We start from the raw sequence: 27,675 nt of genomic DNA on the forward strand, positions 1-27,675 counted from the left end.
CATTCACGACTGCCTTCGACGAGATGCCGCGCTCACGGGCCACAACAAACAATCCTAACAGCGATCCCTACGACGACGACAAGCGTCGCGACGATCGCCGCAGCAGCTATGCCGAGTCGACCAGCTCCACACTGCGCGACGACAAGGACCGGAAGAAGGGCAAGGACAAGAAGCTTGAGAAGCGCCGTTCGACGCGTTCGGTGCGATCAGGAAGTTTGTCGCAAAGTGGCGCTGGCTACAGGGGCGACATTGTCGACAGCCCCAAGCAAGCACAGCGCAGCTTCAGCGGCCAGATTGGCAGCGACGGCTTCTCGCAGTTCCCAGGACAGGCAGGAGCGCCCATGATGTCGGGCGCTCTGCCAGTGGGAAGCCACCACCCACCACCGCACCCCGAAGACTTGGACAATCACGTGCAGAGCCAGTTCCCTGGACAGAACCCGGCGCAGTACACCTCGAGTGCGCTGCCTGGCGGCCATCCCTTTGGAGCGGCTGCCGAGTTTTACAACGACCAGGGCCAGTCTGTGCATCAGCAGCCAGGTGTGAGGCCTCAGCCGCCTTCGGTCATAATAGGACAGGATACCCCCCATCTCATGTCTGCCTCTGCGCAGCCCAACCCGGTTGCCGACACCGGATCAGGTGCCGCCGCAGACTTCTATGGGCCCAGCACGAGTGTCCCTTCATCCAAACCCCCAAGGCCATCGAGCTCATCTATGCCCGGTGCTTTCGTCGACGACGCCCCGATGCCTGCGAAGCCACCACGGCCTGCATCTTCGTCGAGGCCCGACAAGCCAAGCACGTTCGGTCCAGCTGCTACTATGGCTGGCGGAGCTGCCCTTGGATACGCCATGGGCCACAGCTCATCTAATCATGAACACTCTACAAGCTACAGCTCAGCGAATGTTCGTCCTTCTACATCCTACTCTTCTTACACTAATAATACCACCCCGCCTGCCCCGGCTCCCGCGTCCACGTACAACATGTACGGCTCGGCTCCTAATACTTCTAATACCGCTGCCAACGACAGCAGCTACCTCCCACCCTACGCTGCAGCCGCCGCCTACGGTGCGGAAGGCGCGCCTCCCCCAAAGCCACCTCGGCCGGCCAAACCAGAGAAGCACTCGTCTGGCAGTATCGCCGGATTGTACGCTGCTGGCGCTGCAGGATTGGCGGCTTATGGCTTGAATCAACATAATTCACATTCTCACAACCACAACCACACCCATACCAACACACACTCGCACAGCACCTCTCACCACTACACGTCGACACACGGACCCAATGGGCATCAGCACAATGGTGCTCCACATAGTTCGTACAGCTCTGGCGGCATGGCTCAGCAGCATCAGCACACTGGGCCCGTTTCCAAGTTTGTCGACTGGTGGAAGGATTACGAAGACGTGCAGAAGATGGAGGAATACACCGAGTACATCGGAGTCTGCAAGGGTTGCTTTGATCCTCGCTCATCCGTCTTGGACGCTCCACGCAAGCACCACTATTACAGAAAACGATCCAGTGAGTTCATGCGGCCATCTGGTGGCATCGAGAAACAATCCCGTTACTCGCTCAAGGAGAAGAAGTCTTACGGCTCTATCTCTTCGGGCGAGGAGCGCCGAAAGACCAAGAGCAGTGCCGCAGGCTGGGTAGCTGCAGGCCTAGGCGGAATTGGCTTGGCCAAGGCTGGAAAGGCTGTTTTAACTGCCGGCCGCGACGACTTTGATGATACCTATAGCATCAAGTCTGGACGCTCAAGAATCTCACGCCGCAGTCGCAGCCGATCGAGGGACCGCAAGAGTTACAGCTATGGCAGCTCTGGCATCCGTCATCGGAGCAATTCTGCTGATCGCATGTCCGTCATGTCAGTGGGCGTCACGAATGACAAGAAGGACCGTAAGGATTATAAGATTCGCCGTCATTCCCGATCGAGCTCCAGTTCAAGCAATAACTCTGGACGTGGCAAGACTGGCTTGATCGGCACTGCTATCGGCGCCGGTCTCGCAGGTGCCGCCCTTGGAGCGGCTACAAGGAAGAAGCACTCTAGCCGATCCAGGTCGCCTAAGAGGGTACAGGTTATACACCCCCGGAGAGATAGTAGCGACGATGAGCGCCGTAGGAGGAGATCCCATCAACTTCGACGGAAAGCTTCTCGAAGCTCAACATCTGGCGCCTCCGTCATCGAGATTGGCGACACTCACGAATCCCAGGGTGGTTTCTTCAATGGTTTCTTCGCTGCACCCCCTCCAAAAGAGAAGCGAGTCAACACCACGAGTCTCAAGAAGAAAAAGAAGGGCTTTTTCAATTTCAGCAACAACTCGTCGTCCTCATCCGACTCTGAGATGGCATTCGGCACCGGCTATGTGAAGAGGACGCGCCGACGATCATCAGGACGAACATCAGGACGGTCATCACCTAAGAGACGGAACTCGGATGAGCGATTGAAAGCCTCTCTTATCGGTCTTGGCGCCACTGCCGCTGCTATTACCGCAGCGAAGGCTGGCAAAGGTAAACGCCACAATGAGGTTGTTGCTGTAAAGGAAAACCGACTCGGTCGCAAGACAAGCCAAACCTCACGACCTGGCTCCCGTTACGGAGACGACGAGTGGGAGGATTTGCCGGATGATGGTACTTCAGACTCCTCGAGTGACGGCGGTCTCGTTTACGGTGATTACGCCCTGAAGAAGACCAAGAGCAACGACTCCATCGGATCCAACGATTCAGGGACCAACAAATGGGGCTGGCGTTGGGGTTTTGGCAAGAAGAAGAGGAGGTCGTCCAATAATCTCTACGACAACATCGCCAGTACATCTCTTATTGGACCTACCGCAGCTGGTGCCGCAGGTGCTTTGACGGGCGCAGCTGTTGCAGCTACTCATGGACACCACGACAGTGAGTCTAGTAGCGCGCAAACACTGCAATCGGTTTACCCTGTTGCACCTCTTGACCCCAATGCGTCGTTCGATGCACGCCGCACAAGCTCTATCGTCACCAATCAACCTCCGGTCACCCCAGGCCCTGGTCCTGTCCCCATCCAGCACCCTCAGCCAGTGCAACAAGTCCCTGGATCGATTTATTCAACACAAGCGCCACCACAATCTGGCTACACTGCCCCTGCAGGCCCACCAGTCTTCTCACAAGCACCATACCCACCTCCGTACCCCATGCAATCCCAAGTTCAAAACATCATTGTTCAAAGCCCTCAGCATCCTCAATTCCGTCGAGCGAACTCTTCGCCTATTCAGAGCTCATCGTGGAAGCGGGATGCGGCTATGGCAGGACTTGCAGCGACTGCTGGGGCTGCCGTAGTGTCCGCACTGAAACACCCTGATCGCCCTCCTAGTCGCCCACCATCCGCGAATAGCAATGTCCGCTTCAATCTAACGCAAGAGCAAGTAGACAAAGAGCAGCGTGAGCGACGTAAGGAGCAAGACCGCTTAGACGAAGAAGCCAATCGTCGTCGAGAACAACAAAGAATAGACGATGAGGCGCGACGGGAAGAAGAAGACCGTATTCGTCGAGAGCAACAGCTACGCGATGAGGAGGCGCGACGAGAAGCAATCGCGCGACGGGAAGAAGAAGATCGCGTTCGAAGAGAACAGCAACTGCGAGAGGATGAGGCTCGTAGAGTCGAGGAAGACCGTCGGCAGACACTGCTTCGCTTGGAGGAAACAGCACGTCAAGAAGAAGAGCGCCGCCGTGAGGAAGACGAACGGCGTCGCCAAGAGTTGCAACGGCAGCAGGACGAGGCCCGCAAGTTCATGGATATCGAACGCTTGGCTAGGCTTGAGAACGAACGTCGTCGTGAACAACAAGAGGCTCAGGCACGCCAGGCTCGAGAAGCAGAAGATCGGGAGCGTCAGCAACGGATAGCCCAACTGGAGCACCAGCGCCAGCTTGCAAGCGAGGCAGCCGAAGCTGAGCGAAGACGAAGAGAGCGACTTGAAGCCGAGCAAGAAGAAGCTGCTCGAGCTGAAGCTGCTCGACGCGAAGCTGAGCAAGAAGAAATAGAGCGACGTCTCCGAGAACGCGAAGGGGACTATATCGATCGCTATCCGAGCAACCGAGCGCAGAAGCTTGTACAACAACCCTTGGGAGGCTCCATTGCTTTACCTGCCACTAGTGCCCAGCGAAAGGAGCAGGAGCTGCAAGACCGTGAACGTCAAGCATCCAAGTCCGACAAGAAGTCTTCTGTCGCTGGCGCTGTAGCCGCTGGCGCTGCCGCAGCAATCGCGACTGCGGCGATCTCGTCCTACAGGGACAAAGAGAAGGAGAGAGAGCAAGAGAAAGAACGGGAGCGTGAGAAGAAGCGCGAGCGCAAGCGGGAGTCTTCCTCATCGAAGTCGTCGTCTTCGAAGAGCAGCAAGAAGCGGGAGTCAACCAGCGTCAAGACCGTTGAACCTAGCAAAATCGAGCAGGACATGTTCGACGATGAGATCTTCGACCCCAACATCTTCAAGCAGGACAACTCTCGCCAACAAGCTCGCGACGTCTTACAAGACTGGGAGGACAGGTACTCTGCCGAGCCAGTCTCTCAAGCTGACTTCTTCGCGCCGGAAGAGCTTCTGACCAACGACAACCTACCAAAGGTTCATCCCGTAGACCCGAACGAGGGTGCTCCTGACCTTCCTGTGTACCAGTCATATGAAGACTACCCGATCAGCCAACCCAAGATTCCACCGTATCCTCCATCGTATTCGTTCACGGCCACCAGGAATGGTCGGCCTTCTCAACCACAACCGCCGCCTGTACCTTCGCTGAACCTCATTTTGCCTACACCCCCCGGTAGTCGCGCACCCTCTGTGCGTAGTCCATCGCCAGCAGTGGAGCCTATCAGGGAAACCAGGCGCGAGCCAAGGGACGACGAGTCAAATCGAGCAAGATCTAGAGTGAGTTGGGGCGAGAACCAATTCCACCACTTTGATGTCCCGACTCCAGAGTCCTACCGCGAACAATTCGTCTCTGACGGCGACCTCAAGTCGCGTGAATCGAAGCAACCTGCCGACGAGACCACAGTTGAGCGGGAGACGTCTAAGCCTCATCAGACTACGTCTACTTATACACCCTATCGCCCAGAGATGTCAACAGTGCCAGAGAGCAAGGAGACCGCACCTAGTACACAGTATATTCGTGACAAGGATGACTCCACGTGGGACAGTGTCGTGGATGCTGCTTCCAAGAAGAGCAAGACCAAGGAAAAGAAGTCCGCGGCCGCCGCTGCGGCAGCAGCCCTCACCACTGCAGCGGTTCTTTCTAGAGAAGAAAATGATGAACGCGACTTGCGTGACTTCAGACCCACCGCGTCCAGCTTAAGCAACCCGTTTTCTGATGCGAATATGGCGCCTTCCACCATTGCTGCATCAACTACTTCGGCATCAACCATTTCGGCAGCACCGTCGTGGCCTTCCACTATCACTCCGTCAAACATCTCAGCAGCGCCATCGTGGCCTTCCACTATGTCTCCATCAACTATCTCGGCGGCACCGTCTTCCACCATCTCTCCATCGATCATCTCTGCTGCACCATCTACGAGCAGTGTGCAGACAGCATACTGGCAGCCTGAACCAGAGCGCAACGCATGGAGAGCTCCTCAGCAGGATCCAATTGGACCCGGTTTTGTTGAAGGAGAGGTTTCTACACCACCAGCGATCATGCACATGCCTGGTGGTTGGGATGACATGCCCGAGTCTGAAGTACCCGCAGAGGGGCCCTCGGCATACTCGACGAAGACGGACGTAAAGGGTAAGGATAAGTCTAAGGATACTAATGAAAGTGTAGCTATGCAGAATGTCTCTCGACGTGGGGACGCAACACCCACCGTGACTTCCGCACCAGTCAAAGAGAAGGAAGCCGAGCCAGAGGTCAAGACAAGCAAGAAGGACAAGAAGAAGAAGTCCAAGAAGTCATCGAAGCGAGCTAGTGTAGATACATGGGAGATGAGCGAACCCAGCCCACCATCAAGCCCGATTATCGAGCGCGATCCCAGGGACATCGAACCTTCCAGAGACCCCAGAGACATCGAGCCATCGCGGGATCCCAGAGATATCGAGCCTACTCGACGCGCTGAAGCCTCGCGTGCCCCTGAATCATCTCGCTACAACGAGCCATCTCGATCCGCTGAACCACCACGGCTAGGAGAAGCATTCCAGGAATCACCCAGCACTTCTCCCAAGAAAAGCTCTCGTCAGGAGGAGACCAGCGGCAGTAAATCTGCTACTGCCGCAATGGCCGGTGGTTTCGCTGCTCTGATGGGTATGACTATGAACCAGGATCAGAACAGGATGGCCTCAGACCTCGAGCGTGCCAGGAAAAATTTGGAGTCTACAGAGAAGAACGATTCTCGCAACTCTCCTGTGTCTCCGACAAACGGTGCACGCGCACTCGAAGAACACGAGAAGAATGTAACGATTCCAAGCTACGCATTCGAGGGTATCGACGAGTTAGCCGACAAGACACCGAGACCGAAGGTTCAGAAAAGACATAGCAGCGGCAAATGGTCACCAAGCATTAGTTCTCCTCTCAGGACCGAGACGAAGTATGACGACTATATGGGCGCTCGTACTATTCCTGATCCTTCAAGATATCAGACTATGGTCGAGGCTCCAAAGGTTCCCACTACGTCACCTTTCACGACGGCACCTGAGCCACCCACCACTCGTAACGTAAATGACCCTGGCTACTATGCTCCCGACGACACGCCACGAAGGGAAAGCAACGATAAGGAATCTGATGGATTCTTTCCCACAGGCTCCAACGACAAGGAGAGGGACAACTATGCTCGAGACGAACGCGATCAGGACAACGATGACAGATACGACGATGATTTCTACGACAGGTCACGTAGATATGATGACGATGACATCGGTTCGATCGCCTCTCTGAGTTACAAGTACGAGGACCCAGACCGTGAAGAGAGACGCCGTAGACGTCGGGAAGCCAAGTCTGAGACTCGTGAGAAGAGCCATGATCGCGGTTACGATCTTGAGGAGGGCGGTGAACGAAGGCGACGTCACCGGCGCCATGAGACTGAAGATGGGGATGATGACTGGGACACGAAGTCTGCCGTCTCCGACACTCGTTCAGAAGTTCCTGGCGAACGACGACGCAAGCACAAGAGGAGGGAAAGCGAGAAGGACATATCACCCGAGAGCAAGAGAAGGTCGCGCTCGTCAGCAGCTTCCGAATACGGCGACTACGACGATGACCACAAATCTTCACGAAGACGCTCTAGGCGAGATGACGACATGGTTTCTGTCGTATCCTCTATCCCAGACCTAGACGAGGATCGTAGTTCAAGAAGAGAGAAGGAGAAACGCCCAAGTGGCTTGCTAGGCCTGTTCAGCAGCAAGTCGAGGGAGAACCTGGCCGAAGCTTCGAGCAAGTCCTCGAAGTCAAAGGACGACGACGACGAAGAACGCAAACATCGTAGACGGAAGCATCGGTCGGATCGCGGTTCCACTTACGGCGGCTCAGACGATGATGACATGCGCTCCACGATCTCAAGCAGTAGTCGACGCGAGAAGAGGAGCAGTCGCAGTCGCAGTGAGAAAGGAGATGGAGACAGGAGGGATGCTTATGACGATAAGGTACATCGCTCTTCACATGTGCGATAGCGCGGTGGTTCGCAATGTATTTAGAATGAATGTTGATGTTGTGTATATAGGATACTTTACACCCTCGAACCCCGCCCTCGCATGCCGATGAACAACAACCAGAACAACCGTCTTTTTTAGGCGATCGGGCAGTGGCCACGGCCACTCCAAGTCCACTGCCCGTAGGTGAGCCTGTCGATCAGGCCCACGAGGGTAGTGGCATAATCCCTGGAGATCGGCCCGAATTTCCTCTTTCGACATCAGACGATGCCCAACGCCTCACCGCCTCTGAAGACACCGACCGACCCAGAACACCACCCGAGCTGTCGTTCGAGGACAGCCGCGCGTTACTAACCCGTCTTACAGGTCTTCAGCCTTGGCAATTGGAAGCTTTCCCAGACGAGCTTCCTCCCCTGCCGCTGTCTAGGCCAGGTTCGCCAACCCGATCACCAGATGTCTCGCGTCCTACTACTGCAACGTCTCAACGCCGGCTATCCTCTACTGCAGTTCCTATACGCTTTCGCAAGCCCGTTGTCCCCTCTACCACTGATCCAAGCTTAGCAACTAGTCCTGTCTCTATTGCCTCACCAACTCGTTCTCGCCATGGCAAGACCCACTCTACAGAGTTCAGAAACTCTCGCGAGTTTCGACCGCTGTATCTGGTGGAGCGCAACCGCAAAACCGATGAGATCGACGAGGTACTTCCAGCGCTCCCACCCAGTAGTGCATCTTCAGTTGTCTCCGGCGCAGACTCAGAGGAAGAGTTCGAGTCCGCTCTAGAATCACCGTACGAGAGCGTTGGGCAATCGTCCAATGATCCATCTTATGATCCTCTAAGTGCCGTATCCGACCTCATTTCGCCTCGCTATGGAACGGAACCTCAACAGCCTGAGGTTGCACACCGTGAGGCTGAAGAGGTCGAGGAATCTGGGCAAGCTACACCGAAAGCTTCAGACTATTTTACAGGTGCGCAGGAAACGTCGTCAGGATCCAGTGGTCCAAACTATGAATCACTTACTGCGGCGCTGGAACACGCAAGAGCACAAGAACAGGATGAGTCTACCGATGATGCTTTCATGTCAACCTTGACATCTCCACAGCCAGAGACGCCTCTCGATACAAGTGCCCCGCTTGACGATAGGATGATGCGTGACGTGCCTACACCTCGTGATGCTGTCTCTGCGCCATCAAGTAGCTCGGCAAGACTTCAGGATGCTGCTCTTGGTGCTGTAGTGGGAGGATTGACAGCGGTTGCGATGCGAAAGCGTTCCCCTTCGCCGACTAGGTCTGAGCGCGATGATTTCAAAGATGAGGTTTCATCAGTCGGAAAGTCAAAGCAGCCTGAAATTGAGACCGCGGAAAACGTCGTCGAGCCATCACCAAAGGAAAAGGGTAAGGGTAAAGGTAAGAAGGGCAAGAAGAGTAAGAAGGCCGTCGCAGCTGAGTCACCAATACCTGCACCGACCGAAGAAATGGTAGAGCCTTCGCCCTCTTTCAGCTTCGCTCCGACGTTCGTCGAGGACGAGGATGATTGGATCAAGAACAGGTCCGAGTCTATCGTCACAGATGATGCTACGCTTGTTGGTGAGCCTGTGGCTACGCCTGCAGATGCCAAGGACTTTCGACAGAAAGTTCTGGACAGTACTGCACCGCCTAAAGACGAGTCTACTGAAGTCAGGCGCGCTACCTTTGATGACGTTCCTCAAGAAGCCGCGAGGTCAATCGAAAAAGTTGAAAAGGCAGAGACAGGGCTTGGAATATCAACCGATTTCGCCCCAGCGACATCAATATCTTCACAGGATGCGCCTGCAGAACCTAGTTCTTCTACGCCCGCCGATGTGTCAACCGCTGGGCCTACCACTGAGCCTATCACTGAGCCTATCACTGAGCCTATCACTGAGCCTATCACTGAGCCTATCACCGAGCCTGTTAGTGAGCCTGTTACTGAACCAATCGTTGAACCACCTACCGAATCAGCTACCGAGCCAATCGTCGATGAGGAGGTTACGCCTGCACCAAAGGCCAAGAAGGGAAAGAAGAACAAGAAGGGAAAACGCGGTAGTAAACAAGTTGAGCCCGAGCCATCGTCTTTACCCGAAATCGCACCTCAAGATGACCAGATCTTACCTTCGTCAGAGTCACAACAGGAGACCATTAAGCGCGATATTCTCGAGCCATCTTTTGAACGCACCGAGACGAACGACAAGGTCGATGTCATGGACTTTTTGGTTCAAGAAGACGTGCCAGCCGCTTCGGCTGATGAGGCAATCTCAAAGGACATTGTACCTACACCTGTCGCTTCTACGAACCCCAAAGAACCTGAGATGGAAGTTCCAGCTGGGCCTGCCACACCCGAGCTTCAAGCTCGTCCTAGCACATCCGACGGTCCTGAACAAGTTAAGAACAAGGTCAACGTCGAGGAACAACGTCGAGCCTCCACTATCGAAGGACAGTCGGGAGGATCAGGCTGGGGTTCCGGCCTGTGGGGTGCTCTTGGATGGGGCAAGAAAAAGGCGCCGTCACCAACATCCTCGCCTCCATCCTCACCTAAACCCCAGTCTGCCGTCCTGGCTGCGCTGGCTGCTGCTAGAGAAGAGGCTAAACGTAAGGGATTGCCATCTCCACCGATTGTGCCTGACAAGAAGATTGCCACAGTCGGGATCAGGCCTACTCTTTCCCGAAAGAGTACACAGGACGAACCAGCGAAGCCGCAGTTACAGCTCGAGACTGAAGTCAAAAGAGCCGCCGTACCTGATCAGCGTCCAGCCGAGGCAACCCGCGATCTTGTTCAAGACGAAGCAGGCTCCACTGTCACACCCCACACTGCGTTCTTCACTGACGATGGTAAACCTTCTTTCGCATTCCCTAAGACGCCAGCGACACCTCAGAAGCAGACTTCCGATACTCCCAAGGACATTCCTGCTGTCGAAGAGAAAACTACATTGCAACTTGAAGAAGCTACACCTTCTACTGCCTTCTTCACAGACGATGGAAAGCCATCTTTTACATTCCCACCTGTACCTTCCACGCCTGCAGCTACGTCGACCACAGCAGAGTCTGAAGAACTGCCTGCTGCGAAGGAGGCAAAGAGCCCTGCTTACGTCTCTCCGCGCAGCACGTTCTTTACCGACGATGGAAAACCATCATTCACCTTCCCGACGATGTCGTCTTCTCCTGCCATCGAACCCAGCTCCACAGCTAAAGAAATCCCCATCACAGAAGAAACCACAGCTTCTATGGGTGTCTCACCGCGTAGCACGTTCTTCACTGATGACGGAAAGCCTTCGTTCTCGTACCCTTCGATACCATCTGCTACTGCAGAGCAAGCTACATCGATTGCGAAGGAAACAGAGGTTCCGCGGGAACAAACCCCATCCACTTTCGTTGCGCCTCGGAGTACGTTCTTCACTGATGATGGGAGGCCATCATTTGCGTTCCCATCAATCTCTATACCCGCTGAGCAGGCAGCCTCGAATTCCACCGACACGAAGATCGAAACGGAGCAAGAATCATCTGCGTTCGCTGTACCCCGGAGTTCCTTCTTCACCGATGACGGAAAGCCACCGTTCGCCTTTGGAACTGTCTCTACGCCCACAGCGTCCTCGGTATCGGTCAACAAAAGCACAGCCATCGAAGAGAAGACTGCAGAACCTTTATCTCTTGCTCGAAATGCTTTGTTCGCTGATGATGGGCAACCTACCAGCACGATCTCTGACTCAGTCCCGACTGAGTCTGGTGGTTCTACCTATGATCGAATCTCGCTTGAACCTAGCTCGTCAAAGAAGAAGATCATCAAGCCGAAGAAAAAGACGAAGAAGAGTAGCGTACAGGTTCCTGATCTGGATGAGCCTGTAAACACCGTCAATACGACTACTGATGCTCCCATTGGTATTGCGTCGGAAGTCTCAGACGAGCAACCAGCCCCTGGGCCTGTCGAGCGCCAACTCGAAGCCGAAAGAGGTGAAGAGACTTCTATGGGAAGTGCGGTCGAACCTCGAGGTGAACAAGTAGCACTTGAAGCTACGCCTCTTAGCGAAGAGCCGTCTGCCGTCGTTTCTGCTGAACCAGCCGTTGAGGTCAAGGAGCCAGTAGCTGCAGAGTTGTCCATTCCAGCCGTTGATGAGGTCACTCCATCTGCTGGCAAGAAGAAGGCTAAGAAGAGCAAGAAGAGCAAGACTGCTGAGCCCGCGATCACTGAAGCCGAGACATCGGCTACCACATTGCCTGTTGTACCTTCTGCTGAGCGTTCGCTTGATGCATCATGGAATCCGGCACTGCGCAGCGAGAAGGAGCCGAGTCGACAAGTCAGCGCGACACCCACAAGTGAATTGGTGACTACAGCTGAGGATATCGCCATCAACGAGCCCTCGACCGCGGAGACCGTGCAAGAAAGGACTGCGCCATCAGAGAGCGAGGGTTTGAAGCTCGCATCCGAAGTCACATCAACCATGGAGGAGGTTGCACACGAAGAATCCTCTCTTCCTCTGGACTTGGCGGCTGTGACAAAACAAGAAGCACCAACCGAGTTCGTACCCTCTGTCCAGGACGATACATCCAATACGAAGATGAGTGAGAAGAGTGGTATCCCCGCGCAGGAACCCTCACCCACTACTGTCTCTGAATCTGTCGAAGCAAGCGAGAAGTTGTCTGACCAGCCGACTGCCACCCATGACATACACCAGTCTACCACAGTTGAGGCTGCCAACATACCTTTGCCTGACGAACAATCCGACAAAGATCTCATGTATCCTTCCGAGAAGGACACCTCTGTAGACGTTATTGAGGAGACTAAGCCAGAACTCGAATATTCTTCGGCGCCTATAGAAGCTGAGCTCCCTACTACGCCTAAGACTAAGAAGAGCAAGCGGAAAAGTGGTATCGCGACGCCCCTGCCTGAGATCGAAGTCGCGCCTGAGCAGGTTACAGCTCCCCTTCAAACGTCTACACCGGCCAGTGAGCCGGTAGCTGTTACAGAAGAACTTTTTGATCAGACTCGCGATATTGAGCGACCACCATCGATCGAACAGGTTGATGCTGTAGAGGTTTCTCTTCCCCAGCAGAAGCTTGATGATGTAGCTGATCCTGCCACTGTACCTCTTCCGACTGCCGCTTTCGACGAGGATTTGTCTACGCCATCAGAACAGCCAACAATTACAGCTGAGGCCTTGACTCCCATCGAATCGAAGACGGAGGATACCCCATCAGCTCCCACTTCGAAGAGAGACAAGAAGAAGAAGGGCAAGAAGACCAAAGATGTCAAACCCTCCGTGGAGGAGGTCTTTACGCAAGAGGAAAGTGCTAATGTCGAGCCAAGCGTGGAGCAAGAGAACACGAATAGAGAGATCGATCAAGAGGAGGCCACCATCGCTGTACAAGCGCCATTAGAGCTCAAAGATAAGATTCAGGATGTTGATGCGAAGGATTCGAATGCCGAGAAGGCCGGACCGGTTGTTCTCGAAGAGCAGCCACAGCTCGACGTTGTCATTGATCAGGCACCCAAGGAGGGACCCGCGGAGCACAGCAACGATATTCCCCAAAAGATCCAGCCAACGCATCTTGAGCCAGACAACTCATCGACAGCTAAACCAAGCCAGGTCGCAGATCTAGTGTTTGATGACGTTGCGGATGTACCTTCTTCTAAGAAAGACAAGAAAAAAAAGAAGGGCAAGAAGACAAAGATTTCGGTTGAGGAGCCTAGTACACCAATCCTTGAGGGACAACCAGAATTAGAGGATGTTCAAGCTCGCCCTGTTGTCGCCGCTTCCCAACCTGCGGTGGAACAGTCTGTACAACAGGCGGCAAAGTCGGAGCCTATCGTTAACGACGTAATCCCTGTGCAAGAGAAGTTCAACTCGGAGACCCTACAGCCTTCCACTGAGAGCGCAATCCCCGTCATTACGGAGCAATCAGAATTGCTACAGCCTGTAACGGTCACAGATGAAGAAGTCAAAACATCCTCGAAGGATAGCAAGAAGGATCAGGCCAATGAGGACGTATCAAGCGTTCCACCCATTGGTGCTCAGCGCGAATTGGGGCCTCAGGCAGAAGTCGCTGGAAGTCAAGACCTTCCTGAAGCGATACATGAACCGCAACAGGAAACAAGATCCACTCGCGGAGCATTGGACGATACTCTCTCTGAACCTATGGTCGGTTTTGAGTCAACTCCAGGAGTCACCGAAACGCAGTCCACCTTTGATGATTCAACGATCTCGCAAGTGGCTCCAGTCGAAGAGCGTTTACAATCTGCTACGCTACTGGAAGAAGAGCCTACAACGCCATCGAAAAAGTCCAAGAAGAAGAAAGCCAAAAAGAGTAAACCAGTCGAGATCGAACCCACATCTATCGACGTAGCCGATGTGAAGGCGGAGACTGAACCTTCTATTGAAGCCACTGGATCCGGACCAATCGCAGATCACATTCCGGCTACATCTCCTAAGCCACTCGAACAGCCCCAGGTCGAGTCCCAAGTGACACAGAGTGACCCAGCACTCGATGTTTCTCCCGAGCTACCTGTAGAGTCAGTCACGGAAGTTTCTCAGCCTTCACTCCCTGCCGAGGATCCCCCACGCGAACCGTCACAAGAGACGCTGGCTATTGAACCAGAGACAGTGCCTCTTCCAGAAACGCCTGCCAGAGAGATTGACGAGCCCATCGCAGACGATCAGCTTGCTACGCCATCTAAAAAGAGTAAAAAGAAGAAGGTTAAGAAGGGAAAACCGACCGAAACCGAGCCAAGTACGCCTGTTGCTGAAGTAGCTACTTCTCAGCCTGACCCATTCACGAACTCTGCCCAACCTGAGCAACCCACAGCTGAATCCGTTCCTTCAGCACAGGCTGAGCCTGCTAAGTCAGAGCAAGCTGCGTCATTGGCTGAGCTTGTAGCTCTTCCCGACACCGATGACAATGATCTGGAAGAGCCGGTAGTCCCCCAAGTTGAGGTTCCTGAGGATGTCCCTGTCGTCCATGAACCTGTTGCCGACATCTCTGCTAACGCTGCTGGCACACAGCAGGAGATCGCTCGAGATCTTATCGTCCCTGCATCGCCCACGCTGCCAGCTGTAGAGGCCGAGCCAATCTCCAAGAAGAGCAAGAAGAAGGGTAAAAAGGGCAAATCCATTGACGCTACTGAGCCTAGCACACTGGTTGATGAGGAGCCAGCACCACAGACCGACGTCCCTTCCGAGCCTTCCCAAGACGCCAGACGCACCGAGGATGATGTCCCGCTGCCGCCGCAGGAGAGCTCCAGGGAGATCCCATCGATTTCGCCGAAGGAGGTGCAAGCAAATGAGGATGCCACCCAGGATGTCGAGCTCCAACAGGACCCAGCGACACTTAGACATGAGCCTATCACCGACGATACTGCTACAGCTGTCAAGCCCGATGTTACTTCTGGTCCTGTTACGCAAGGTACTACTGAGCAGCACCACACCGAGGATGGCTCAGCGCTCGAACCCGAGCTTCGCGATGCCTCTTCTGATAAGCTAACTGGCTTCGTTGCTGATGTCGCTACTCCGGTGACACCTCTTGAGTCCAGCTTTACGGGTGAGCAGCCTGTACTAGACACTCCCGCTGGCCCAATCGCTGAGATGGATCGTGCTCTGGTAGCTGACCAGTTTACACAACCCGTTTCATCTGCCGTACCATTTGATGACGTTGCAACACCTAGCAAAGCAGTCGCCGACGCTCCACATGCCGAAGAAACAGTACAAGACGAAGACGCTCCTAGCACGCCCAAGAAGAACAAGAAAAAGAAGAAGGCCAAAAAGGGAGCATCGGCTTCCGAGCCTGAGACTCTTGTTGCCGAGTCTGCGCCAATCACTTCCGAGACCACTATCGCAGCAACTGAGGAACCGACCACTCAAAACGTTGTTCGTGAGCCTAGTGCCACTGAACCTCTGCCAGAGCATATTGAGGCTTCTACTTCCGAGCAGGATGTCATCGCTTCCACGACACCCACCCAGTTCCAGGAAGACGCCCAACCGATCGTTGTCGGACAAATGCGCGACGAGCCCGTCCCGGAGCAAGGCGTTGAGGCTGCACCGCTCTCGAACGAAGACAAGAAAGGCCAGGAAGCTAAAAAGGCCGGAGTCGAGAGTGAGGCGCCCAAGAAATCTTCTACGCCTGCCGAGGCTAGGATGCGAGCTTTCGATGAACCAACTATCGAAGAGCCAGTCGCGTCTAATGCTCATGAAAAGTCTACAGAAGAATCCGTCGTTGAGACACAGACCGTTCCCGAGACCGCATCTCCGATATTGACGCCAGTGGATAGTAACATTCAAGACGATGTACCTCCAACCACGTCGCCGGCTGAACATGTCATCGCCAGTACCCCGGACGATCCCACACCTGTGCCCAGAGACCAAGAAGACGCCATGGTTACACAGTCTGATGTTGTCGCATCTACAGCTGAGCAGAAGCAAGCGGAGGAGACGACTTCCAAGAAGAGCAAGAAGAAGGCTAAAAAGGCCAAACGTGCTTCCGTCGCTGAAGACCCGATCCTGCACCCTGAGCCATCGGCGTCGTTGCCCGAAACTACTGCAGAGGCACCATCTACGTTTGTTGAAGTTGCAGAATCTGCAAGAGCAACTACCTCAAGCAAAGGGCCCAATCTCGACATTACGCCCGCCTCGAATGTGTTTGCCGAACGTGACACCGTTTCCGATGCCACAGCTTCACCCGTTTCTGAAGCAACTATCGTAGAGAAAGACGAAACGCTAACATCCGACGAGCCAAGTCAGCAGATGCCAACTATCGATGCACTCGTGCCTGAGGAACCCAACATAGTAGATGCCACAGAAGAAGCTGTCGCGCCTCTCTCGAAGAAGGACAAGAAGAAAGCTAAGAAGGCCAAGCGCGTTTCAACCACCCAAGAGTCTACTTCTATTCCGCCCACTTCCATTGAGGAAAAGGCTGAGCCGGTGCTGGAACAGCAGATCGAGTCCACGACTCCAGCTACTGAGGGACTTATCTCTGAAACCCCTGTCATTGAAGAAACGCCAATTACCCTTCCCGATGTTGCTGAAGAGCGGACAACGATACTTGCATCTGTCCAAGAGCCCGCTGCAACACTTTCGCCTATTTCTGAGGTGCCTATCCAAGTCGAAGCTGCGCCAGAGGCCGCAGGGCCTGTTTCAACGAAAGACGAGAAGAAGGCGAAGAAGCCAGAGCGCGAATCTATTGTTGATGCTATTCCAGTCGAGACGCCAGTAGAGAAGTCCCAAGAACGCTCTCTTGACACTGTTGCTGCGAGCGTTGAGCAACAGCCTTCCGAAGTCGCATCAGCCGAGCTTGCTGCAACATCTGCCATTGTTGAGGAATCCAGCAAGGACGAAACCTCTTCCGGCGTACCGGCCGAAGACAAGCGATTTCCATCGACTTCTGTTGTGGAAGGAAAGTCATCTGACGCAGTAGTAACTGAGCTGCCTTCTACAGTTGTCCCGACCGAGGGTCCTGCCGAAGAGCCCACAACACCTTCGATCACTAATGAGCCGGTAAAGCTTTCTAAGAAGGAGAAGAAGAAAGCGAAGAAGAACAAGCAAGGTTCAATCGCAGAAGCTGAGCCATCCGTTCCTTCCACTCCAATGGATGAGCCTGTCAAAGAGCTTGCGGAAAAAGTCAACGATGGTGCCATCATCGACCAAGACCCTATAGCACCAGTTGTCGAGCAGACAGAGGCTTCAGTTGCTGCACCCGCACCTTCCGAAGAAGTAGCAGCGTCTGTACCTGTTGCAGAACAGATCCCCTCGAAGGCCACACAAGAAGAGGATACTGTGTCGTCGTCAAAGAAAGAGACGGAGAAAGTGGAGAAAGCAGCTGAGCAAACTTCCACCGCCGAGGCCACATCTTCTAAACCTCTTGTTTCCACCGAGGCACCGACCCAAACAGCTAACCCATCTTTGGATGAGCAGCCTTCTGCGGAGCTGCCCGAGGAGACAATTGACACTGCAACCACCGAGGCGCTGCAAACAGAGGTCATAGACTCGGCTGCGCCAGCTGCCGTTGCTGAAAAGGGAACTGGAAGCGAGGGGCTGATCACCAGCGATGATGGGAACGTTCTCACAGAGGGAACGCAATCCATCATTCCACCTGCGGCTGAGACTACCATATCAGACGTACCAACTATGCCTAGCACCGGAGCTCTCCCTAAAGATGCCAAGCAAGACGATGAGCAAGAGCCAGAAGACTGGGCTGGACTACCGAAGTCGCAGAGAAAGAAGTTGAAGAAGGCCAAACGCGCGTCGGCTGTTGGAAGTGAACAATCTGAGTCTGCAACGCCAGCTGAAGATTTGCTCAAGGACCCTACTTCTGAGTCTCAATTAGCCGATAATCAAGCAGCTCAAGAGCCCACTGACGAGCACAAACCGACAGATGCATCCCGTCAGTCCACCGTTCCAGGTGAGACATCTACTAGTGAGATAAAGCAGGTCGAACAGCAGCTTGAACCGTCTACTGCGACCAGTGAGCCAACAACCGACCCAACGCCAGCTGAAGAACAAGCCACTATCGTCGCTACTCCAGAGCAACCTCCAGGCGATCCCAAGCCACCAGACAAGGAGCCAGATCCGCTTTCACCTTCGTCCAAGAAGGACAAGAAGAAGGCGAAGAAGCAAGCTAAGAAGGCGGTGCCTTTTTTAGCGGATGAGACGCCTGAGGCAGCCAACTCTGATACTCAGCCGTCTCTGTCGATCCCTACACTTTCGGAGACCCAACTACCTTTCTCGGGGATACCGACATCCTATCCCCAGCCTTTTACGAATAATGAGCTTGTTGATGATAATGATGTGAAGATTGAGGATGTAAGGGAGGATGGTGGACATGAAGAGGAGAAAAAAGAGGAGGATTTTGAATATGAGGTGGCGAAAAGGGTAGTGGAAGATGTACAAGATCAAGGGGTAGGTGAGAGACAAGGGGAGCAGATGGAAGATGCTAGAGCTGAAGCCGGCAAGGAAAAGCTTGCGGTCGTGGAGGGAGAGGTCTCAGAGACCATGACTACAGAACCGAGCGCTACTGGGTTGGAACCAATGACTGTCGAGCAGCAAGCTGCGCCGATTCCATCGCAAGAGCCTGCAGCTGCCGAAGTTGATGCTGCAGCGTTGGAGATCGAGAAGCCAACACTCGCTGTGGAAGAGCTTGCGCCGGAGCCAAACATCCTGGACAAATCCACAGTTGTAGAACCATCTCCAGCTGTGGATGTCGAGCCAACAAGCACGCCAGAAGTCCCTATCCAACTGGAGCTGCCACAACACCACGTTTCCGCTCTACCAGACTCTGTGACAGACCAGCCGACTGTTCTTCATCCACAAGAAGAGACCGAGAACATTGTGGAAGAAGCTAATTCTACATCGACTGCACAGCCATCGCGCCTACTTGACGAAGCTAATGAGGTGGCCGCTCCTTCTAAGAAGAAAAAGAAGAACAAGAAAGCCAAGCGCGTATCCACTGCCGAAGAACCGGAACTGCAGACCGGACTTCTCAAGCCTGAGCAAGACGTTACGGACAATTTGAGCGAGATTATCGCAGCTCCAGAACCCAAGGAGCCAGTCGCTTCTTCCATTGAGGATGTCCAGCCTCTGGAGGATCCTGTACTCGTCGAAGACAAGGCGGTAGTAAACACTCCTGAGCCGGAGGCTGATGCAAAGCCCACTGAAGAGGAAATTACCTTCAACCACGGTCAGGCAGTCGCCGATATCCACGAGTCTGGCCTTTCCCCGATTGCGGCAGAAGAACACCAGGACGTGCTTACAAAGCCCGACACGCCCACACCTGTGCCTGGTTTCGATAACGAGCTAACTAGCGCGGAATCTATACTCAAGGACACGGAGCGTGTAGTTGGTGGCAATGAACAGCCTGTAACTGCTCCTTCGGGAGCTGAGCAAACACAAGAGCCACAATTCGATGAGCCCATCTCTCCCAAGAAGAGTAAGAAGAAGAGTAAGAAGGCCAAGCAAACGTCTAGCATGATTGCGCCTACCGAGACTACTTCTGAGGTTCAGTCTTCACAACCGGAGGGACCACCTTCGGTACAGCTTGAATCAACGCAAACGGCGTCTGGACCGGTTGCTGAGCTTGAAGTATCACGTGAGATTCCTGTTTCTGATCAACACAAAGATATTCAACCATCTGGCACTTCAATTAGCAATACGCCAGCTGATGCGATGGTAACTGTACCAGAGGGACCCACTTCGACTCCTCTGGACGAAATACTACAGCTTCCGCTAGCCGACATCAAACGCGAAGCACCTACCGAGGCTCAAGAGGTTGTATCTGACCCATCGGCGGTATCACAGCCTGCTTTGCAGACTTCTGATGACATACAGTTGCCCACCGAGGAGCTTCCGGTACCACCGCTGTCAAAGAAAGACAAGAAGAAGATCAAGAAGGCGAAGAAGGAAACCGGCACTACAACACCTGCCGAAGACGTCGTTTCGGAACCACCACACGATCCAATCACCGAAGCCGTGCCTGCTCAACAAAGCCAGGAGGTTGCTGAGCTAGTCCCTGAATCAACACCAGTTGAAGACGTACTTGTATCAAAGCCGGATGATGTTGAGTCGGCTTCAGAGAGCAGGGCCGTTGAGCCGACAACATCTGTCGATTCTCAGGTACCTGTCACTCAAGATACTCAAGAGCCATCAAATCCTACAGAACCACAGCCCGAGCTAGAGGTGGCTGCTGAACCTGTTCAAGTTGCTTCTCAGGTACCATCGCTCGAAGACCGTACTATCGACCCGCCAGCTGAGACGGTCGATGATATGCCGGTTGCAGTATCTGATCTCGAGATCCCGCCGCATGCCCAGATGGAGCAGCTTTCGACCCCTACTGCAGGACAAGAGTCTTCGCTTAGTTTAGCTGACGCCGCACCTTTGTCCAAGAAAGACAAGAAGAAAGCCAAGAAGGCGAGAGCGAAAGCTTTGGGTAGGGACACACCCATCAATGAAGATATAGTCGAACCCAAGGCTGAAGCCGCACAAGATGTCAGCGCTCGCAGCAACGAGCCAGTTATCCAGGACACACTGACTGACGCGCCTTACGACGAAGCCGTGGCCGAGATACCTGCGCTCCCAGTAAACCAGGAATCTTCACTCAATGATAGCGCTCTCCAACTGCTTCCGACGCAGGTCGCCAAGGAAGAAATCACGAAGTCTGGTTCTACGACGCCTTCCACGGAGAACGTCCCATCCGTTCCATCGGCTGTCACTCTAGAGTCTATTGTTGAGCAATCGAACAAAGACGAGCAAGTCCCTACAACGCAAGATGCCCCGGTTGCACGAGAAGTCTTGATTGACGAGCCGACTGAGGAAGCTGTCAGCTACGATGCGTCAGTTCCTACTGCCGTGCCAGCACTCATCGAAGAGCAGCCCACAAATATACCAGCAGTAGCTGTTGAATCTCAAGCAGAGGAGCCAGCATCGCCAACGATCTCGAAGAAGAAGAAAAGCAAGAAGAGCAAGAAGACAGATGCCATGACGCCAACAACCGAGGCTCTACCCGCAGCTGAGTCTGACAGCATTATCACAGCTACTGATGGTGTAGTGCCTCTTACAACTGAGGCTCGTGTCTCTTTCGCACCAGTCGTGGATGAGCAGCCCAAGGTAGAGGAAGCTGCAATCCAACCGGAGGATCTCCCACTGCAGGAGACAACTGTCACTACACCTGCCACTGAGACTGCACTTGCAGCTAGCGAACAAGATTCAGTGCCACAGACAGCGATTCTGGAAGAAGCCAAGAGTGAGACAAACATGCGGGAGTCGATTCCTGAACGCAAGCTGAGCAAGAAAGAGCGAAAGAAGGCACAGAAGCAGGCTGCTGCTCTGGCTGGTGAATTCAAGGTTGACAGTGAGCCTGCCGTCGAGCCTTCCATCGAGCTGTCCACCGACTATGCGTCAGCAGAACCATCGCCTCTGGCTGATGTTCTCGACACCACTTTGGTTGAATCTACACAAGACCCCGCCCTAATGGCTCGAGGTCCTGTCGTCGGGCGCGAGGCTTCTCGCGACGTATCCGAACCTGTACGAGAGGATCCAACCGTAAGGACGAGCGAGTCACTGCCTGAAGTCGCAGAAGTAGAGAACGTAGTTTCCGTGACTCCCAAAAAGGGCAAGAAGGCTAAGAAAGACAAGAAGAGTGCGGCCCAGCCTGTTGTTATCGATGTCGCAAATGAACCCGTCAGCGAAATGTCTGAACTTCCTGGACAGGCAAAGGCATCGGAAGCGCTCGAGATCGAGCCCATCACTACTGGCGGACCGCAATCTACCGATTCAAAGGATCCAGAGGAAACCGTTCAGGACACGGAGCAGCCAGTGATGATTCCGATCGAAGAGCCATCGAACATGGCAACAAAAGCTGAGGCTGAGCCTTTTCCTGCCGTCAGCGATGCTCCGGAATCCGCCGAACAGCCTAGAACATCAACTGCATCACAAGAGATGGATATCGCAGTGCTACCGAACAGCGTCCCATCAAGCTTTTCTGAGGTGCAAGACAGTTCTGTTCCTCAAGTTCAAGCATCAGCGCCATCGAATGCAAAGAAATCCGAGCAAAAGCCCTTGCAGGACCCGTCCTCGGATTTCCCAACTGTCGCGCCGGCTATTGTGGACCTCCAATATCAGACCGAGGAAGTTGAACCACTCCCCAAACCTTCCACATCTCAGCCCGTCAATGAGGCCGCTCACAGATCGCAAGCGACCCGAGAGATGACAAACGACCGTAGCGATATTGTGAAGGACTTAGCTGAAGCGTCAGCTGAGCCCGTTGCTATCTTGGATGAAAACAGGGATGTGCCAAAGGTATCATCTGAAAACACCGATGCCCAGCCGAGTATCGTCGAGCCATCCAATCTAGAGGCACTTATCCCATCTCCATCAATCATCACAGAGGAAGTGTCCTTTGAAACTCCTAGCCCAACTGCATACGACAAGGAGGTCTCGTCTGTAATCCCCACTGATGCCTCGATCTACCACAACGACAGTTTACCTACGAATACCGAGGTCACAAAGGATATCGAACGACCTACGACACCAATCGTAGGGAACGTACCGACCGTCACTGAGGCTGATGAAGACCAAGTATCTCATGTCTTCGATGCGGCTCCTGAAGATACCCAGCGAAGCTTTGACGAGCAGCAGCCTATCGAACCCACCGACTCTTTCACTGCACACCATGGAGCGGGCCCTGTTACTCAAGACGATGATGTTCCACGAAACGAGCTATCACCCTCCCTGAAGGCGATTCAAGATGATGCTGCTGAACTGCGACTTCGTGCCGAAGCCCTCGACGCAGATCTCGCCACACAAGGAAATACTGACAAATCCTCTGCCACTGAGCCGACTTCTATATTAGATCTGGTAAGAAGGCTTACAAAGAAGGATAAAGAAGAGGCAAAGAAGAGCAAGGTCGATTCTGATACTCTATCGACGACTCCTGCGACCCAAACTGAGGTTGCGGTCGAGACGAAGGAGGGCTCCAGAATGCCTGCACCTGTTTCTGCGCCCACTCTAGTGGAGGAGCAGGTTCTTGAGGAGACGGGAGCTGTTGGCACACCAATCCCAGTAGAGGAGAGCCTCGTCCTGACCGATGTGCCTTCCCGCAACCTGAGCAAGAAAGAAAAGAAAAAGGCCAAGGCCAAAGGGCCTGCGATCAGCTTTGATGAGCTTCACGACACACCAACGCAATCGAGCGTGCCGATCGGCGATATCCCAAAGCCAGCCATCGAGCAGCCAAGGGAAGATTTACAAGTTGCCACTGAACCTTCAGCTAGCACCACCATATCAGACGACACTCCCCAACCTACCCCGCCCATGGATGTTGAGAGAATGGGCTCTGCCGAGCCAGCCACAGTCGAAACCCTAGCTTCGTCGGCCGTCACTGAAGACGTTCAAGAAACCATTGCAGAAGACGAGCCAGTGCTGTCGAGGAACCTTGACAAGAAAGACAAGCAGAAGTTTGAACAAACTATCGAGTTCCAAGATACGCCAGTGACTTCGTCCCAGGATGTCTCTTCCGCTACTGTGGCTGAATCTCAAGAGGTAGCTTTACCTGATTATGGGTTAGCTGCTCCATCTCTAGCACCTGTTGTCGAGACATCCCCTATAAAGAGCATTGAGACACCAAGTGAGCTCGCTGTGGAGGAACTTGTCGCGGCGCCGCAGACATCAAGCCAAGATGAGGAAACACGGATTGATACCTCAATCGTCGTGCCAATAGAGACAACCAAAGATACTCTGCCGCTAGTGGCTACCGAGCAACAAAAGACGACCATCGATGAGTCACCCGTTCCATCTCAGGAGTTTATCAAAAAGGACAAGAAAAGAGTCAAACAAGACGCACTAGCCGCGCAGGACCTTGGAACATCCGCCACGAGGGATGTATCGCTTCCCGAAGCCAGCGAGCCGGCTGCTATATCACGACTGCATGCGGAGCCAGATGTCAAGAGCACTGAAGTTCTTCCAGAACCTATCTTGACCGACTACACCGAGTCTACACATGTCTCAGAAAGCACCCAGGAGCGAAAACAAGAGCTTGCGGCTGTCCCTGCTCTAGCACGCAAAGAAACCAAGAAGGACAAAGGGAAGAGCAAAGAGGATGTGGGAAAAGCCCAAGAAGTTCGAGACGAAGAGCCGCTGGTCAATCCATTAGAACTCATGGGCACTCAGCTCCCAGTCCCCATAGACGCCCCAGTTGACCCCATTGAAGACGCGCCTGTCGCACCGGTAACTGAAAGTCAGCGTGACCTACCTTCAGAGGTCGAACCCCAAGAGATCATCGTCCCAGATGGCAACGCAGAGGAGCGTTTGAGTGCCGAGCACCCAACGATTGAAGCTACGCCTAAGGCTGAAACAACCACAAGGAACGACAAGAAGCAGAGGCGCAAGTCAATGATCGCTACCACGTCGTCGGAGGAGCCGGCCAATGTCACACCTACCGGTCCAGTCGAAGAGAGAGTCCCCATGCCTGAAGCAAACATCCTGTCGAGAGTTACATCGAATTCTCGCCAGAGGGAGACTCAAGATAGCATACTTCCCGCGGAAAACACGACCGCAACGCCATCAGCGTCCGAGCCGAATGTCGAAGAAGTTCCTAACAAGCTTAAGGGTATGCATTCTAGATCCATATCCGACATTTCAACCGCTGGTGTCCAAGTCAGAGCTACCGAACCCGACAATACTCCTCAGCAACCACTGTTGCACAAGAAGTCGTCCAAGAAGCACAAGCTAGCAGCGTTGTTCGAGCGCGGCGCATCGCAGGATGGCCCCAGCGCGGAACGTAACTTGCGCAGGGAAGGTTCTGGCAGTGTCAGAAATCTCGCCGAACGATACGAGAGTCAGTCTCGATCTGTCACACCCGTTCTACCCCCATCTCCTGAGAAGCGTTATCTATCTCGATCTGTGACGCCCGTCCTACCTCCATCGCCTGAGAAACGCCATGTAGCTAGAGTTGCGTCCCGTAGTCAACTTGGCTTGGCGTCGCCAGTTCGATCGGATTCGAAGTCGCCAGCAAGAGAGATAGACTTCGCAGCCACCGTGGCCGCCAGTTTGCAAGAGTCTGGTTTTGATCCTGGATATGTCATCAACGACAAGTCATTCCATCGCTCGAACTCTATCTCAGGAGCTCGCGATATCACACCAGATGACGACATTACCGCCGCAAAAGAGAGAGCCAGTAGATCTCGGCTCGGAAGCTTAAGCCGTTCTTCATCGGTCTCTGGCTCTCCAAAACTGCGACCGACGCAGCCTACTGGGCCTGATGTCTTACCACCTATCGAAGTGGCAATGGCACCTACGGACACCGTATCATTCGATCCCCTAGACGTGCTCAATGACCCTGCTTTTGCAGCGCGAAAGTCACCTCCCGGTGTTCTTGAGGAGGCTGATCCTGATGAGTTGGCCGGGTCTTCAAGTCTCAGAAGAACCAAGGGTAAGAAGAGACGTCATCCTCTACCAGAGACACCAGTAGATGTCGAGAAGATGAGCACACAGGACACTGGGGTCGCACAGACTAAACAAGGCAAGAAGTCAAAGAAGGACAAGGAACAAGCTCCACGTCAGCAAGACGGTGTTGAGTATGCAGCTGCAGAGACTCCGGCGATTGAGGCTCTTCCAAATGTGCCTCTTGCTGTAGAGACTCCAGTTGACTCCACGGTCCGCGAGGTTGAGCCTGCCCGGTCCATGCCTCACGCGTCGACCAATACTGCTGTCCTTCCGGACGTACCAACACAAGCAACAAACGTATCAGCCACACCTACTGAATTCGACGAGGTACACTCAAGTAGGCGAGATAAGAGGGCGAAATCGAAGAAGACAGTCACAGAAGAGCAACCTGCAGGCAAGGAGGACAGCCCGATCCTACCTGTGACATTCGATCAGGAGCCCCGCTCGCTGACCGCCGAAGAGCCGAGGGAGTACCCATTTCCCCAGGTGGTGTCACAGGAAATCTTGAAGCAGTCGAAGGAGGAAACACACAAGCAGGAGTTGGAGAAAGAGAGGGATATGAACGCATGGGCCCCATCGCCAAAAAAGAAGGGCAAAAAGAGCAGGAATGTTGAAGAAAAGGTTGATGAGGAGTCTACGACCAGGATGAAAGACGCACTACCAGCTGAGGCACGAACTGCCGATCGTGAAGTTCACAAACGCAGAACACATCCTGTATCTTTCGACGACGAGCGACCCGAGGAAAAGCGCCTACACACATTGAAGTCCACTCAAGAGCCTCAATTTACCAGTGAGAGGTCAGCATCACCGTCGCGCTTTGTCGTGCCAGAGCTCGCACATCTTGAAAAGCACTCCAATGAGCGTGTGTCTAGTACAGGCAACGCCCAATCGTCAACCCGTGGTGTAGGACCAGCCGATGAGCCATCGTGGTCCTTTGCCGGAGTTCAAGACAAGGTCGACCAAGCCACCACCAAGGCTCAGCCGGAGCAGCCTATCGAAACGGCACCACGTAAACTGAGGCGTTCGAAGGAACCGAAAACTCCTCTGAGCGCACCAAAACGTTCAATCGCAACTGATCATGATACGGACAGCCCGGCTTTGCCAACGCACCCAATGACTCTAGGCACGCCCACCACAAGCGACGAGTACGCCACGAAGGAGCGATCCTCCCATCTTTTCGATTCTTCGCCATCTACGCGCGCATATGGCACTTCACCAGCGGCAGCACCGCAAACGCCTGCTCATGATACCCACATGGTCGTTGAAACTCCGTCAAAAGATGTCAGTGGATCGTCGCGGGCAGGCAAGAAACCGCGCGTCGAATCGCACCAAGGCCGGGCATCGCCTACTAAGGAACTCACACAGAAGGAGCCATACCAGTCCTTGTTTGGAGATCCGAATGAGAAGAAGAGCGAGACCCTTTCATCGACTATCGCAAAGCCCGAACGTACTAGCACTCCAGGCACCAAGCAGCTTGAATCTATTACAGAAGTCAGTCCAGATGACACTACCACCAAAAAGAAGTCACGGTCAGCAGCCGATGTGGGTGTATCTGATCGAGGACTGAAGTCAGCTCGTCGCACTGAGAGTCTCAGGCAACTTTCTGATCGTCTAAGATCACCTCCGCCTAGCACACCAACACCTACAGGTCGCCGGAGTGTGCAATCCACAGTCGAAAATGTAGGCGGAAGAGACTCGCCATGGCAACAAGTCAACGAAGGCATCGATCGAACCATGGCCCTCAGTCCCGCGCGCCGTATGCCACGATCATCCCCAAGCGCAGACCCGTTGAAGCAGCACATTGGTGAGCAGCGGTCACCTAGTGTTCAAAGTCAACGCTCTCTGAGTAATATCGCAAGACTGAGGTCTCCCGACCAAGAGCGGCCTATGAGCTCTTTGAGCAACCATTCGGAGCGTTCGTTGCGAAGAGTGGACCGGCAAACGTCAGGTGACCTGAGATCAGCCTCGAGGCTTGGCGCGGCCAGTGCGCAAGACGCTAAGAGCGTGCAACCTAATCTCTCAAGCACGGCGCTCGCGGCAGGAGCAGCAGCCATCGCAGGTATCGCCGCCCCACCGGTTTACGACCCAGTCCGGGGTACAGGTAGAGGTCGCCGGACCAGTATGGCTGAAACCTTTGTAAGTAGTTTGATGTTGTTGTAAAGCTCGTT

The 27,675-nt window shown here is 54.0% G+C and overlaps 1 protein-coding gene across 1 annotated transcript; it reads left to right on the plus strand.

The window, feature by feature from the left end:
- Nucleotides 1-23: 23 nt before the first annotated feature.
- Nucleotides 24-27,667, plus strand: J4E82_001254 (uncharacterized protein; the record flags this gene model as incomplete). Its single annotated transcript, XM_051727569.1, has 2 exons — nucleotides 24-7,577; nucleotides 7,655-27,667. 2 exons carry the CDS (start codon nucleotides 24-26, stop codon nucleotides 27,665-27,667), a joined length of 27,567 nt encoding a protein of 9,188 aa, XP_051592882.1.
- Nucleotides 27,668-27,675: the final 8 nt, after the last annotated feature.

The sequence above is a fragment of the Alternaria postmessia genome (genome assembly GCF_024291825.1).
Source record: "Alternaria postmessia strain BMP 2775 chromosome Unknown scaffold_4, whole genome shotgun sequence".
NCBI lineage: Eukaryota > Fungi > Ascomycota > Dothideomycetes > Pleosporales > Pleosporaceae > Alternaria > Alternaria postmessia.